This window comes from Globicephala melas, chromosome 1, assembly GCF_963455315.2.
Source record: "Globicephala melas chromosome 1, mGloMel1.2, whole genome shotgun sequence".
Lineage (NCBI taxonomy): Eukaryota > Metazoa > Chordata > Mammalia > Artiodactyla > Delphinidae > Globicephala > Globicephala melas.
In genome coordinates, this window is record NC_083314.1 from 80,224,722 (window position 1) to 80,241,941 (window position 17,220).

Consider the following 17,220-nt stretch of genomic DNA (forward strand, 5'->3'; position numbering starts at 1 on the left):
CGTGGCCTAAATGAAAGACAAACTACACAGAAGAGATATATCTTCAACTTAGGCTCCGAATGAGTCCTGTGAGTCTTCTTTAAGATAACTCGTAATACAAAATTACATGCAGAAATGAGCCATCAGGAGCTAATGTCAGCAGACACAACAGCAGAATTAGACCTCCAAGTACTTCAGATTATAGAATTAATGTGGTTAAAGAAAAATTTGAAAAGGATTTGAAAACATGAGAAGAAGAAATTAATGAAAAATCAGGCAAGTTTGAAAAAGCAGCAAATAGAAATTACAGGCATACAAATATTACCTTTGAAATTAAAAACTGAATGTACAAATTAAACACAGATTATACATAGCTGAAGAGAGAATTACTGAACTGAAATACTAATGTGAAAAAAAGTACACAGAAGGCAGCACAGAGAGATAACAGGTGGATAATATAAATAAGAGGTTAAGAGACATGAAAATAGATAAATGCCTAACATATAGCTCCCAGGAGTTCCAGAAGGAGAGAACAGAATAATTGGGGAAAAAATGCAATATTCAAAGAAATAACGACTGGAAAATTTCCAGAAATTATGCCAAACATGTATTTTCATACTAAGTAACATAAATAAAAATAAATCCATATTTAGATACGTAATACTGAAACAAGAATACCAAAGACAAAAAGATAAAAAGAGCCAGAGAAGAAAATATTGCCTAAAGATGAAAAACAATTGTACCGAGAGTAGACTTCTTAAGAAGTCTACTAAGAAGCAACAATTGAAAATAGTTGCTTGTCTTCTTTTTTGGGGGGCGGGGCCACACAGTACTGGCATTCGGGATCTTAGCTCCCCAGGGATCGAATCCACGCCCCCTTGCAGTGGAAGCATGGAGTCTTAACCACTGGACTGCCAGGGAAGTACCAGTATTCCACTGTCTTCTGATTTCTAAGTGCTGAAAAAAACTATCAATATCAACCTGAAATTCTAAACTTAGCTAAACTAAGATATTTTTAGACAAAAACGTCAAGTTGACCAGAACCTGAAAGAAGTACTAAAAGAGGTTCTTTAGTAAGAAGAATACTGGATCAGAAAGAAGGGCCAGGATGAAGAGGGGGGAGAGGCAAATATGTAGGTAAATCTAAACAAATATTGACTATTGAAAATAATAATGATTCATTTGGGGATTATAAAAACAAAGTAGAACCAATATGCTGGACAATGACAGCTTGTAAGTTGGGAGTAAGGTGATTAGAGATTCTTCTAAGGATCTGTTTGTGAGAAAGGCAGAAATAGATTAATTTTAACCACTCTTTCTTCATTCATTCAACAATTATCTTTTATGGACAGGTAAAACTAATATATAATAACAGAAGTCATAATAGTTATTATTTTGTGTGGAGTTGTGCAAAGAAGGGGACATGAGGAATAAGGGAGGCTTCTAGAGATACTGGTGACATTCTATTATTTGATCTGTGTGGTGGTTACATAGATGTAATCACTTTGTGCTATTTCATTGCTTATCATTTGTATACTTTTCTGTATGTAATGAAGTATGTACATGTAATATTTCTGTAAAGTTTATAAAAGGAAACTACTGCACAGTTTACACCAAAATAAAATTTTGATAGATTATAAATATATAACTTTAAATACAAGTCCTAAAAATAATGGAAAAAATAGAGGTTAGTATTTATATAATCTTGACTGGGAAAGAACTTTCTAAGCATGACATCAAAGGCAGAAATCACTGGTAACTTTGACTACTTTAAGTAAAAAAAAAAAAGTTTTATACAACAAAACACTGTGAATAATATAAAACAAAAATATCAAATAGAGGAAAATATATTTTGCAAATATATTAGAAAATGGTCAATATCCTTAATTATACAGATATAATTCTTGCAAAGAATATGAACTGGCAATTCACAAACAGAAATATATAAATGGCCAGTGAGCTCTGGAAACTGACCAAGAGGTTAACTAATCTGCCTAAATTCATAAAAACAGTAAGAGGGAAATATTCAAATCCAGCCAATCTTACCTTTCAATTAATATTTGTTTAATGAATGAATGATTATATATTTAAGACTATAAGATGTTTTTATCATAGACTACAAAATGCAGGTTATAAAACAGAATGTACAATGAGGCAAATAATAATACAAAGTGAAAAAGTACACAACACCTCTAATGCCTCCCTGTGTATCTATGTATACATGGCTCAGCGTGGATCTCTCAGGGTCCCCAATCGTTAAATTCAATTATCTGTCTTTCCTACTCTTAGTTTCCAAATTAATCTTCCTAAAATACTATGACCTTCTTGTAATTTTATTGCTTAAAACTTTCAATGATTCCTCATTTTCTACACAAGAAAGTAGAAAAAAATTCCTCAGCATGGAATTCAAGACCTTCTACAATTATGGCATTCAATCAACCTTTTCACTTATTACACACATTCCAGCTAATTGACTACTTGCTGTTCTTTTTCTATGTATGTCGCCTATAGTTTTCTGTAACTTGTTCATGTGGTTAAATCTGCCTAGAATGTACTCTCCCTCCATATGTCCATTTTTTATCCAAGGCTCAGGTTATACACTATCTTCTCCATGAAACATTTGCTAGTTTCTCTTAGCCACTCTGAGAATCATGGCTCTTTTACGTCTCTCTCCAGACACTTATTTTCTTATTTTTTATGTTCTATCTTTCCTAATAGACAATCACTTACTTGAGGCAGGATATTTATCTTCTTCATCTTTGTATTCTTCTTACTAAATATTTACTGAATGGATGTACTTAATCAACAAAACAGAAAAACTCACAGAATTCAATAGCATTATGTTTGGGTATCTTTAAAATGCCAGTCTGTTCCTTGAACATAAGAAACAAAACTGTTAACAGTGAAGATTGGTCATTACTCTCCAGGTCTTTGACCGAATTAAGTGATTTATGAACTTAATAGAGTATACATCCTTCATCTCACACAAACTCTAAATTATTCTATGAACTGATGCATTTTGGTCTACAGCAGTTTGGTCAGCACTGACCTTACTTTTCCTACATAAAGGGAATTTAAGCCTACCTCTCTGGGAAAGGGGAAAGAGTTATAGGACTGAATGTTCTCCCTTACCTTTTCGTGTTATGCACAGTGGTTCCCCCCAGGACAATCCTCACTCCAGGAGTGGTACGGTTCAGGTTATAAACTGTTAGAGCCTCTTCATAGGTGGCTCCTCCAATTATAAACACAATGATATCCTGAGGTCTACAATAATGAAGGAAGTTAATATCATAGGATAAGGGGGAAAAAAGGCAAAATTTGCTGTTACTATCATATACACAGTTTTAATTTCTGAATCTTTCTTTTTTGGTAAAGGAAGCAGAATTAAAGCAGAATAGAATAAAAGGTTTAAAAAAAGTTTTAATTATCTGAAATTGGCAGGAAACAGAGCAGGAAATGCTGAATAGTGATTTGCTTTCTGTTTATGAGCGGATGTCATAATTTCTGTGCTGTGGATTTCAGAATAGCACAATAGTGTTTGCTGGAACCAAATGTAGGAATATTCTTTTATATTCAAGAGGCTGAAGAGTACTTCACTGTGATATGGTATCAATATAGCAGTAATTTATGCTTGTACTACACATCTCCTTTCACGTATAAGCCCTTCGTCAAATACTTAGTACAGTGTCATTACAATGGCTTCTGTCCAAGGACCTCAAAGTATTTTGGAAAGTACTGGTATATTTGGATGTCCCCATAACACGGGAACAAGAAACATTTAGTATTTTGAGTGCAAAAAAAGAATGGGATACATAAATTAATGGCGCTTCTAGAAATCCACCTCTTCTTAAAATCTTTGTTCCTCAATCCTTTGATAAACCAAGAAAAAGAAACCATGGAAACAAAAAACCAGTGGGTGTAGTTTTGACACTGGACATGCTGACGCATCAGCTCAGTCACTAGCCTCATTTAGGTTGCACTGCATAGTTTTACGGTGCTTCAATCTTTATGAAAATAGCTTTATAACAAAAGTGAGTGGTCCTCCTATTAGATCCTTCTGAAGATATGAACAAGAAGGAGATCACATTATTTTCAAAACTGTTAAAGTCTGCCTTGTTTTTCTTTTCTCATGCCACCAAGAGAAGATAAAATTACTTAATCTTAGTAGGCAAATAATTTTGTTAAATCACTTACCGGCCATTATTTAAAATGACATCAAGCAGAAGCAACCATTTTGGAGGTTATAGCACAAAACTAAATAAAAATATCTTTAGTCAAAGGATGTACATGCTTATGTATAAATCATGGAAAGAAACCCAACAAACAACCCTACATTTCCTTTCTGTTTGTCTCTCTGTCTCCTTCTAAAACACCTTGAAGGAATCACTAACTGAGAGAGTATTTGTTCTTGTGGGACTTCATGAAAACAGAATCAGATGTTGTGGCTATTTAAAAATGTTCTGGTGCAGCCACTATGGAAAACAGAATGGAGGTTCCTCAAAAAACTAAAAATAGAGTTGCCATATGATACAGCAACCCCACTCCTGGGCATATATCCAGACAAAACTATAATTCAAAAAGATACATGCACTCCTATGTTCATGGCAGCATTATTCACAATAGCCAAGACATGGAAACAACCTAAATGTCCACTGACAGATGAATGGATAAAGAAGATGTGGTACATGTATACAATGGAATACTATTCAGCCATAAAAATGAATGAACTAATGCCACTTGCAGCAACATGGATGGACCTAGAGATTATCACTTACTAAGTGAAGTAAGTCAGAAAGAGAAAGACAAATACCATATGATATCACTTATATGTGGAATCTAAAATACGACACAAATGAACTTATCTATGAAATAGAAACAGACTCACAGACACAGAGAACAGACTTGTGGTTGCCAAGGGGGGGATGGGGGATGGGGGAGGGATGGACTGGGAAGTTGGGATTAGTAGATGCAAACTATTACATATAGAATGGATAAACAACCAGGTGCACAAGGAACTATGTTCAGTATCCTGTGATAAACCATAATGGAAAAGAATGTATATATTTGTATAACTGAATCACTTTGCTGTACAGCAGAAATTAACACAACATTGAAAATCAACTATACTTCAACAAAAAAAAAACTTAAAAAAATAAATGTAAGAATGTTCAGATAATCTCTGAATTGCAGAGATACCCAACAAAGGCTCCCAATAATGAAGGGGTGATTATTCTGCAATTGATCTAGCAGAGTCAATTATGACATTTCTATGTGAACTTGGGACTTAAAATCATGCCTTTGAAATGCTACATTTTAAGACAAGGTAAGCTTCATTTGAATCTACCCACCTGAAACAATGTATTTAGCATCATGACGCTTTAAGTGTTCCATAGTGTTATATTTTCTACAATCATTTTTTGTTACTTTAAAATATACTGTTTTGGGGAATTCCCTGGCAGTCTGGGGGGTGGGACTCTGTGCCTCCACTGCAGGGGGCCCTGGTTCCATCCCTGGTCACAGAACTAAGATCTTGAAAGCCACGCGGCATGGCCAAAAAAAAAAAAAAAAAAAAAAAAAAAATTATAAAGTAAAATATCTGTTTTTGACTAGATAAATGTTTGCACATGGTAGAATATAAAAAAAGGGCGTATTGTAAAAAAAAGTAAGTTTCCTTCTCACCTCAGTCCTCTTGCACCCCAGTTTCTCTCTAGAGGCAAACACTATTACTCATCTCTTATGAATATCCTTTCAGAGAGACTATCTATGTGTATATACATATATTTACAAATTTACATATTCATATTATAAGATACATGCATATGTATGTATATATTTAATATATATTTTATATACAGTCTATAAACTGCATTTTATATATAGTTGTGTGGACATACTGTGCATTTTAAATTTTGGTAGGTATCTCCAAGGTGTTCTACAGATGTCATTCTATGAGCAATTCAGGAAAGTGCCTATTTTTCCACATCCTGTCAGTACTGTGTATTATCAAGGCTTTTGGTCCTTTTAAACTAAGTTGATCACTTGCTCCTCCTCAATACTTTCTTCACTTGGTTTCCAGGACATCACATTCTTTTGGTTTTCTTCTTACTTCATTAGTTGACATTTTTCAGTGTCTCTTCATGGTCTCATCTCATCTCCCTGATCTCTTTATTTCTTTTCTTTTTTTTTTTTTGGCTGTGTGGGGTCTTAGTTGCGGCACACAGGATCTTTCGTTGTGGCACGCTGGCCCTTTGTTGTGGTGTGCAGGCTTCTCTCTAGTTGCAGCGCACGGGATTCTCTCTAGTTGTGGCATGTGGGTTTTCTCTCCCTAGTTGTGGTGCGAGGGCTCCAGAGCGTGGGATCTGTAGTTTGTGGCGCGTGAGCTCAGTAGTTGTGGCATGTGGGCTTAGTTGCCCCAGGGCGTGTGGGATCTTAGTTCCCTGACCAGGGATCAAACCCACGTCCACTGCATTGGAAGGCAGATTCTTTACCACTGGACTACCAGAGAAGTCCCTCACTGAACCTCTTAATGGTAGAGTGTCCAGAACCCATTCACCGGTCCTCCTTTCTTCTTGATCTACACTTACTCCCTATATCTGTGTAATGTAGTAGCTACTAGCCACATATGGCTATTTAAATTTAAATTAATTAAAATAAAATAAAAAATTCAGTTCCTCAGTGGAACTAGCCATATTTTAAGTGCTCAATAGTCACATGTAGCTAGTAGCTACCTTATTAGATAGCATGGATATAGTACATTTCCATCATTGTAGAAAGTTCTATTGAACTGCACTTCCCTAGATGATCTCAACCAGTTTTGTGGTTTTTAAATACATTTATCTGCTGATAAATCTCTATCTCCAGCCCAGACTGCTCTTCTAAATGCTAGACTTAAGCATCTGTCTAATCGACATTTCTACTTGGCTGTTTAGTTTATTTCTGAATTCGGCATGTCCAAATCCCTAATCCTCTCCCCCAGGCTTGTTCCACATATAGCTCTCCCCATCTTAATGGATGGCCAACCTATCTTTTCACTTGCTTAGGACAAAACTTTGGAGCCATCCTAACTTCTCCTTTATGGCTGCAGATATAGCGAGAGGAAGAGAGGGAGAATCTTGAATCTTACAGGCCATGGGGGGATCACCGAAGGGTTTTAACAGGTGACCATGATCAAACTTGCTTTTCTGAAGGAAAATTTTGGCAGCTATGTGAGAATGAATTGGGAGCTGCTGGTGGGAAAACCTGGAGAACAAAAGTCTACTGTAAGACTTTTGGGAAGATGTGATAAAAGTTGGAACTAAAGAAATACCAGAAGTGGAGGGGAAGGACTGGATATAGAAGACACAAAAAATGTAGACTCTTCATTCAGTAGTTGGTCAATGATTAAATGTGAAGGATGAGGATAAAGGAAGAATCTGTGATAACTTCAAGTATTCTGGTTTTGGTGACTAGGTATAGTGGTTTAAGTTTGAGAACAAAGAAAGCAAGACTGACTGAATTAAGACAAAAACATGCTGTTTTTGAGATACCTGTGGAACATCCCAATGGAGATGTCCACCAGACATCTGGACATTGAGACCTGATGATGTCCCTGAATACAGGTGGCAGCTGAAGCCGTGGGAATAGATGAGTTCTACCTAGGGGGATCATGTAGAATGAGAAGAGAACCAAAAGACAGAGTTTGGGAGGATTCTTTAACATCTACAGGATAAGCAAGAACAGTAGCTAGCAAAGGCAATTGAGAAGGAAACTGTCAGAAAGGTAGGAGGAGAACCAGAGGGAGAGGCCAAGGGACAAGTGAGTTTGAAGAACAGATGGTTAAGTGTTAAATGCAGTAGTGAGGTAAATAAGTGAGGATTGAAAGAGACCACTGTGCACATTCCTGCAATGTGATTTCGCAAGAAGAGTTTCAGTGTATTAGAGTGGAGCAAGAAGCCAGGGTACATGGATTGAAGAGGTGAGGAGTGAAGATAGCGACTTTATCCAAGAAGCTTGACTGAAGAGAAGACAGGTTAGAGGAGAATCCAGGCTCAAGGGCTTTAAATACATTACTTAACAGGAGAAACTTCAGTATGCGTGTAGTCTGTGGAAAAGTAATTAGAGGAAGACAAGCTGAAAATACAGAAGAAGGAAGGAGGGAGAGGGAGAAGAAGGGGGAGAGAAAGAGAGAGAGGAGAGAAAGTGGAAATAATTACAGAAAGTGCAAGTAATTACAGAGAAAGGCTTCCTTCAATGATGGTAGGAGTCTAAAATGAGTGTTGGCAGAGAGGTTAGTTCTGAATTGGAAAAGAGGATGTATTTCCTTTAGAATGAAGGAAGGAGATTAGGTAGATATATGTAACTAAGTTTATAAACATGGGGGCTAGACACTGAGGGAGCTAATGTCTGACAGACTCAATTTTTTCCACTGTGAAGTAGGAAACACTGGTGTGGGTCAGGTGACTTAGACATTATGGAAAACATTCTAAACTGATGTAGTGAATGAGACAAAGAGAGAGAACTACTAAGTTTGACTGAGTATCCCTGAAGGCCCAAGTGAAGTGAGAAACAGTGAATTTGTAGTGGCCCTAATCTATAATTTGTATGATTTCCTCTAATAGCACAGAAAAGAGTTATGAGCCTTAAGCCTAAATTATTAATCCAATATTAATCTGGTGCTTTAGGCTGCAGGGAAAGAGGTTCTTTATAAACTTATAGGAAAGCATTACCACTGTTCACGAATGACTAAAATTTTCTATACTATCAACGTTTTTTTCCTTCAAGTATTTGCCTCCAGTTACTGGCCAGCTTTTTCTTGCTGAAAAAGGTCATTTGCTTAGGACGAGTTGTATAATTGTGATAGCAATAGTTTTCTACCAAGTATGATAAACTCTCAATTATTTGGGGACTGAATATTCAGGCAAAATACAGGTTCTTGTCTTTTTCTACATCTGGTATGTGTTGTTTCAATTCTTACTAATATTTCTACAGAAGGGGAAGGGGAATATGAACATCTAAAACTCAAGTTCAGCTCTTGTCAGGATCTTTAGGGGTATATTTCATAAGAAAGAGATCAAATAAACTACAATTGGTTGTAATTTTAAAAACTGGTATGAGTTCCTGTAACTTTTACCATAGTATTACCCTCAAGAATATACACTAAATTTCTAAGGATATATATTTTTAAATCTTCCCACTATATTGGTTCTAGAGGTACCAATGATCTGAGATAATAATGGCTTCTGAAGTGCAGTCCCAACTGGTTTAATAGTCATTAAAGAATGAGTTCTTTGGGAAAAAAAATTCCAGTGTTATAAGAACGTGCCATCAAGGAGACTGAGGACTCTACCAACAGTTTGGTCTGTGTTGTAACTATCTAGGGTCAGCCTAGGTGGAAAACAGGAGGAAAAAAAAAAGGCTGTTACAGTATTCAGAAACAATAAAATCCTCAAACCTGAAATGAGTTTTTTTTTTGCCAGAAAATGAGTATTTTTTTACAGTAACGTTCCATAAGCAGTGCTCTTGATGTTGAGGGACAAATCTAGCTTGAGACCCTTTATGCAGCTTATCTTGAGTAAATACTCATGAATTACACAGAATACTCCATTAAGAAGAAGGGAAGCAGGTTTCTCCCTTACAGGGGTACAGTGACTGATGAGAAGAATTAGACAGTAACACTTTTGTTTTGAGCTCTTGATCTGGTAAGTCAATTTAAAAAGCAGCTAAGGGACTTCTCTCTGGTCCAGTGGTAAAGAATCCGCCTTCCAATGCAAGGGACGCGGGTTTGACCCCTGGTCAGGGAACTAAGACCCCGCATGCCACAGGGCAACTAAGCCCATGCGCCACAACTACTGAGCTTGCACGCCTCAACGAGAGAGCCCACGTGCCGCAACTAAGACCCAACGCAGCCAAAAATAAATAAAATAAAATAAATAATAAATAAATCTTAAAAAAAAAAAGAAAAGCAGCTGGGTGGAGTAATAAGGATCACCCTGGAAAATGATGTCGCTTTTCCATAGCTGCCCTCTGCCTATCACCTGTCTCTAGAGTATATATCTTTCTTATGGAAAAGAAAGGCAAGAACTGGGAAGGAATAAATTCAAGCAGGTTTCTAACATAGCCAGAGAACACTATTCTTTAGTCTGATAATTTCAGGGTACCAGAGTATTTTCATATTGATGGAGAGGGAAGAAGATGCCACGGGTGGTAACTGTGGGTGTAGGTTATATCAGTGTAACGACAAAACTTACATGTAGGGATAGGCTCTTAGAGCTTGACTCAGTTGTGTACCTAACAAAGATGACTATGTCACATTTGGTTATGAAAACATTAATAAATGTTTTCCTGAGCCTCCTACTACTTAGTCAGGCTGGCTTAAGGAGGAACACTGGTGAAAAAAAAAATTAAAAAAACATCCCTGACATTTTTCCTTTTAATTCGTTCCCCTGGTGAATTTTAAAAGTAGATGTTCTGATGAGGCCAACAGTAAAACATACAGTAAATCATTTTTATATGATGGTTGAAGCTAAGTGGAATACACAAGTTCAATTCTTTGTACACATCTTCCTGTGCTCTGTAATTCACCATAGCAACCAAAAGCATTAATTAATGCAGATAGCAAACATTAGAAAACACCAGTCTGTTCATGCTGTTATGTGTGTATATATATATATATATATATACACACACACACACACATATACATACAAGGACACCTTGAGAACCCAACCAATTTATATCCTATTGTATTAGAAAAATAAAAAAATTTTCACACACAGTGTTTCTGGAAATCATTACTTTAATCGTTAATCATTCAGTTAAGCAGAAAAACAAACTTTTAAGAGGCAGTATTTTATCTACTTTGTGGACTGTTACACTTATGGCTAAAATTCAAATTTTTGAAGCTAGTACTTACAGGTAGTAAAGATCATATGAGCATTGACTGTAGGAAAAAAGGCCAATGAGAAAGGACTGCTGCTTTCATAGAAACAAAAACAACAAGATTCTACTAAATTTGTATAAATGTGAAAGAGTACTTCCTTTTTGAATTGACTAATTCTGGAATGCATGACCAGATAGCTCCCTTTTCTCACCAAATGTTTAAGTTGCTTGTTTTTATCAGGGGTAAGAAGCAATTCTGGAGCAAGAAAAAAAAAACTCTAGCCTGATAAATAGGATATGTGGGAGTCCCATCTGCCGAGAAAGAGCAAACTCAATTTGTGGATATAGCTATACTGCCAAACAGGTTAACCACTAACTTAAAGCTAAGGGCTAAAACATCCCTACAACTGTTCCTGGTTTTGCAAAGTTGTGTTCTTGCCAGATCTCCTTTGCTATCTTCTAATATGACAATAACAAAAAAACGAAGAAGTTCTATCATGATGAGACTTAAGTTAGCCATAAAGATGACTAAAATCAATGACTCTTTTAAATGTGATAACCCAGTGTGAAGACGGTGCCTAGAGCTGAGGGTGGGTCTAAGTGAATACAGAGCCAAAATACTGTACAGGCAAACTGCGAAAGTCGAAATTGTCTGGTAACATCAACCAAATTTACTCTCTAGTTTACATTTCCCAACTGTAAATCTTGTCGTATCAACTACTACAGATGCCTACATAAGAAATCTGACAATATCTATTGAACATCTATATGCAAAGCACTGTGTTAAATATTGTGAAAAACCCAAATATTAATAAAACATAGTTCTTACTTCAAGATTACAATACTTAATACAATACCTAGTGGGAAGGATAGATATGTATACAACTAACCACTGTCTCAGTATCCAGAGGTAACCATTATTAACAATTTCTTTCTTCTTTCTGTTAAACAGGGCCAGGAGGTGGCATAGGTATCCCCTGTGCCCCCTACTATGGTTTCATAACCATTTCTCTGCCTTCTTCAAAATTTCCACTATCTTAGAAGCTTATGATATAGTTGCACTGTTTTCTCCTGACCTCCTTTCCTGGTCACTTTCTTATTCCCTGAAGACTTCAGCTCTGGTTTACTGTCCTCCTTTTCGTTCCTGCTCCTTTCATGATTTTCAGTGACTTTAACACCAACATGGATTACTCATCTCACATCCTGGTCTCCTCACCCACACTGATTCGTTCTTTCATCCCTCACAGCCACCAATATCCATGATTATAACATAAACTTTTGCATTACAAGTATCCACAATATGAAATCTTGAATTGAAGACCTCTTTCTCTAATAACCACTCCCTCAACTTTTAATTCACTTATGCTAATGCTGCTACTGTAATATTTCTTTGACCTCATCGATACCTCCAATTCATTCAACAATATTTTTTTCACTATCCAATACCCTCCTTCTTTTTTTGTTTCCTAAAATCCTGGTTGGACCCAGCTATCAGCCTTCTCCTCATTTAATCTAGTGCAGCTAAAAGCTGCTAGAGAAAACCACACAACTAGGTTCATGGGCTGTATTTTAAATTAATGACCACAGAACTCCAGTGGGCACTCAGTCGTGCCTAGAAGTCCTACTACATTTCCCTAGTAAATCTGATTACAAGCCTACAAGATATCAATTTCACAATGTTTTCTCTTTTTATCCTGTATTTTACCTGATAACTTGACGTCATATTTTACTGAGAAAATAGAAGTAATCAAAGAAGATGGCCCCACGTTCTCAACATCAAAGCTGTTACAGTGGGGACTTCCCTGGTGGCGCAGTGGTTAAGCATCCGCCTGCCAATGCAGGGGACATGGGTTCGAACCCTGGTCCAGGAAGATCTCACATGCTGCGGAGCAACTAAGCTCGTGCGCCACAACTACCAAGCCTGTGCTCTAGAGCCCATGAGCTACAACTACTGAGCCCATATGCCACAACTACTGAAGCCCATGCGCCTAGAGCCTGTGCTCTGCAACAAGAGAAGCCACCGCAATTGAGAAGCCTGTGCACCACAACAAAGAGTAGCCCCTGCTCGCCGCAACTAGAGAAAGCCCACGCACAGTAGTGAAGACCCAATGCAGCCAAAAATAAATTAATTAATTAAAAAAAAAAAAAGCTGTTACAGTGAAAGAAGTACCTCTGCTCCTATCAAAATCTTCTCTGCTTGTGTTCTAGATCTCCTAAAGACTTCACTTCTGCAAGTCTTGCCCTTTCTCTTCTGCGTTACCTATTTCTCCTTCTTTAGGATAATTCTCATCAAGTTATAAGTATGCTTTAGAATCTCTCATCCCCCTGAGCCTACAATCTCTTCTAGCTACAATCCCATTCTCTAACCCCTTCAAGCAAAACTTCTTAAAAAGTGTTACATACTGTTTGTTATCTCCATTTTGTCTTATCTCTTGTAACCCTCTCTAATTTGGCTTCCAAACTCACTGAACCTGGGGAATAGTCTGATGGATTTTTCACTGTCCTGACCTTTTTTTTTTTTTTTTTTTTTTGTGGTAGGCGGGCTCCGGACGCGCAGGCTCAGAGGCCATGGCTCACGGGCCCAGCCGCCCCGCGGCATGTGGGATCTTCCCGGACCGGGGCACGAACCCGTGTCCCCTGCATCGGCAGGCGGACTCTCAACCACTGCGCCACCAGGGAAGCCCTGTCCTCACCTTTTTTATGTCTCAGAAGACTGGTCTCAGGTAACCACTCACTCCTTGATATTTATGACACCAAGTTTTTCTGGTTTTCCTCCTATCTTTCTGTCTCTTCTTCAGTCTCCATTGCTGACTCCAATTTTCTATTCAGTGCTTAGTCCTGCGTCCTCTTCTTTTCCCCTAAGTGATCTAGTCTAGTCCCATGGCTTTAAATCACCAAAATCTTGTTGACTCCCAATTTAGCATCGAACATTTCCATTTGATTATCTACCAGGCATCTGCAATTTAACAACAAAACCCTTGATTTCCCCCCAAAACCTGAGAGTTATTCCTGGTTTCTCCCTTACCCTTGTCCCATTACTCTACTCCATTAAATAAGTCTATTGATTCTACCTTCTCTCCTAGGTTCCTTATCCAAAGCACTTTCATTTCTTACCTGGACTATTGCAGCCACCTCCTAAGTAGTCTTTCTGCTTCTAACTTTGTCTTCAATAATCCATTCTCCCCACAAGGTGATCTCTTAATACATAATTCAGTTTATGTCACTTGAATGCTTAAAGCTCTTCAGTGGGTTCCTATGACATTTAAAAATGTTAAAAACCTCTTTACCAGAGCCTGTAAGACCCTATGTGATCCAGCCCTACTTATCTTCTCAACTTCTTATTTTCTTACTTGTTATGGTCCAACCACACTGGACTTCTTTCTGTTCCATGAACTTGCCAAGTTCTCTTTCTTCAAGGACTTTGTTCTGGTGTTCCCTCTATTTGTGTTGCTTTTCCTCCTAATCATTATGAGATTGGTTCTTTCTTGTAATTCAAAGCTCATCCTAAGTATCACTTCTTCAGAGAGGTTCTCTCCATCTAAAGTAGCCTTCCCCACCTCTACAAAGTTACTTTGTAGGTTATTACCCTATTTATTTCCTCAATAGCACTTACCTCATTCAAATTATATTCAAATTTCTTTACTAGTTTACTGTCTGTCTCCTTCATGTAAGTTCCTTGAAGGCAGGTACCTTGTCTTTCCTGTCACTTCTATTTCCCCAGCAGTTCTTGACATACTGAAGGCATTCAAATATTTGTTATATAAAAGGATGAAGTAACTGAATAATTAACTATATATATATTTAGGTAATAGTGACAAATGCCCACAGATGCTGACAACTGATGAATGTGTTTTGTTGGAAGAGCCTCATTTTGAACTTTGTTTGGAAATGAATTCCCCAAATTAGAAAGGTTTGCTCTCATAACTAATCATCCACAATATTCTTCTGGTGGTCTATTATGTCCCTTTAGCAATAAGTGGCTAATTTCTTATTCAATAATTCTTATATGAAATTCATAAGAAAATTAATATTTTTACTTTTATCATGTTAATTAGAAGGCTATTTAAGAGAGTTATACTGTTTTTCAAAAAGCCTCTCAGATAGGTGAATAGCTTTGGGCTGGTTTTCATTCTTACCACTTAGCTGACATTTCTAAATTTTGATGCCAAATGAGTATACTCTCTGAATTTAACCCCAGATGTTCTGCTTCTCAACCTTGGATTTTTAAAAAGATTTTTCTTTTTTTCTTTCTGTTCTGTTACCAAATTACAGAGTTTTTTTTTTTTTAAAAGGAAAAACGTGAAAAAATATATTTTATCATACAAGAGTTATTTATGTAACTCAAAATATTTTTCTCCTTTCAGAAATTCATTACATTTATAAAACACTATTCTTCCAAAGCCTTAGATTATGATTACCTAAAATAATATAAGAATTATACCAACAGTAACAATTCTCACATTAATCTATCCAATAGGGTTCAGCTACATATATTAGGCCCTTTATAATATGTGGTCCCAATAAAAAATACACAAGAATATAATTTATAACTAGGTAGAATTTGTGTATATTTAAAATTCCAGGTTGGCCTATGTAAGTTGTTCTGGACAACTTTTGTTTTTATTAAAACTAACAAACCACTGGATTAAAATGACAATTAATTGCTTCCTTCAGTTAATACCCAAAAAGAAAGCCATCCTTTTCTCCTGTGTGACAAAAGGCCTTTGTCACTTAGGTCTCAGTTTATATACTGGCCACATTTGGCAAAGTCCAGTCCTCACCAAAAATAGTAACAACCTGCTCTGGATGGTAATCAAGCAGCAAATCTATTTTCAGCCTTAATGTTTGAAACTCCAAATGCTAGATGCCATGGAACTGAACCTTAAACGGCACAGGTAAACTGGTCTGAGACTAAAGGACAGGACACAGTATTTGGGGCTCTCCAAAACATCTGTTTCTTTATTCTAAAAGAAACAATGTTTCAGGCTTAGTAGGGGAATTGAAATCTAACTTTGACACACGTAAAACCAAAAGAATCTTAGAACTGAAACAACTGGGGAAGGAAGATTAGAATGATATAACCTTTGTCGTAGTCTTTTACATTACCCTAAATTTCCTATTTTCTTAGTGTCTCTGGTTTTTACTATTAATATCTTTGTTATCTTACCTGTCTCTGAGTGTGCTGGGGCCTAGATAAGGATACAGGTTTTCCTTGAGCTTTCCTTTGATGAGATGGTCCAGGGTCTCATGTAAGAAAGGCTGATGCTGAGTATATACATTTTCTACTCCCTAAGACAGGGGGAAATGGTTCTTATGTCATTTTTTTTGGAAATTGCAATATGACAGTTAATGATACTCATATCAGAAAAGGACATGTACTCAATAGAGATTTCACGGGACAAGAGTCAAGCAGGAATTTTAGGAGAATTTTATAGTTAATTATTTTCATCAATTAGAAATGTTCTAATCTTATGAAAAAACTCTAATTTAAGGTTAGCTATTATAAAGGAATTTTTAAAATGCAATTGCTTAAATCCTTTATTATCTCTTCACTGACACCCTTCCTTTTGTGGAAATATTATATGATATGTAGAGCAAATAAAAGGACTATGTAGCAAAGGAGACTAGAAACACTCAGGAAAATGGAAAAATTTCAGGAAACATAAGAAAGGCTAGCAGATTAAAACTCATTTTTGACCATTTTAAGAAAATAGGTTAGTATTTTTAAAAGATCTACAATTGTTTGCTTCATCTTTAATTTCCATCAGAGAAAAACAACCTAACAAATCTTAAACAAATGGAGTAAAATAGCTATGACTAACAGAACTGTCTGCCTTTTTACTCTTGGGTATTTCCTGGAAATATCTCATTATTCCCTTCTCAGCTATTTGGGCCAATGATGATGCGTTCCAATACAGAAAGTATTTAAAGAAAAAGCTTTCAAGAGGATGTCTGCTTTAATTTCATTTAACTGACATAGTACTGGATCAGCAGCAATCCTGAAGTTACTTTGAAGATCATATTCATTCACTCTCAGCTTCAGGGACTTCAACTGTTTCTCATTTAGGAAAGCATAGAGATATCATACCTTCAATCCTTTGAGGAACTGTTTGGTAATAGCCACAGCATCTTTGGGGCTGAAGAGGTCACTTCCTCTGATCCGTTTACCACCATATTCAATAACTGTAGACACAAGCTTTTTTTTTAAAAAAAAAAAGAGAAACAACCTCTTATTGCTTGTGGAACAGGAAGAAAATAACTTTATTAAGGAAATGAAAACATGAGAGGACAGAATTATACATTTCTGTGAATAAAAACAGTATGACATCATTTGTCAGAGTTAAGGCTATAATACTAGAATTTGGTTCCTGTTTGATGGGATTA

The 17,220-nt window shown here is 36.6% G+C and overlaps 1 protein-coding gene across 4 annotated transcripts in view; it reads right to left on the reverse strand.

The window, feature by feature from the left end:
- The window catches only part of VPS45 (vacuolar protein sorting 45 homolog), a 67,398-nt gene that overhangs the window by 22,346 nt on the left and 27,832 nt on the right, over window positions 1-17,220 (reverse strand). For 3 of the 4 annotated variants that reach the window (XM_060299980.2, XM_060299984.2, XM_030846392.3), the window contains exons 12-14: window positions 16,925-17,032; window positions 16,004-16,125; window positions 3,112-3,243 (exon numbers count right to left, since the gene is read on the reverse strand). In XM_060299980.2, coding sequence (XP_060155963.1) covers window positions 3,112-3,243; window positions 16,004-16,125; window positions 16,925-17,032 — 362 coding nt within the window. The remainder of the gene's footprint in view (window positions 1-3,111; window positions 3,244-16,003; window positions 16,126-16,924; window positions 17,033-17,220) is intronic. The other variant, XM_030846393.3, reaches the window with a different exon arrangement.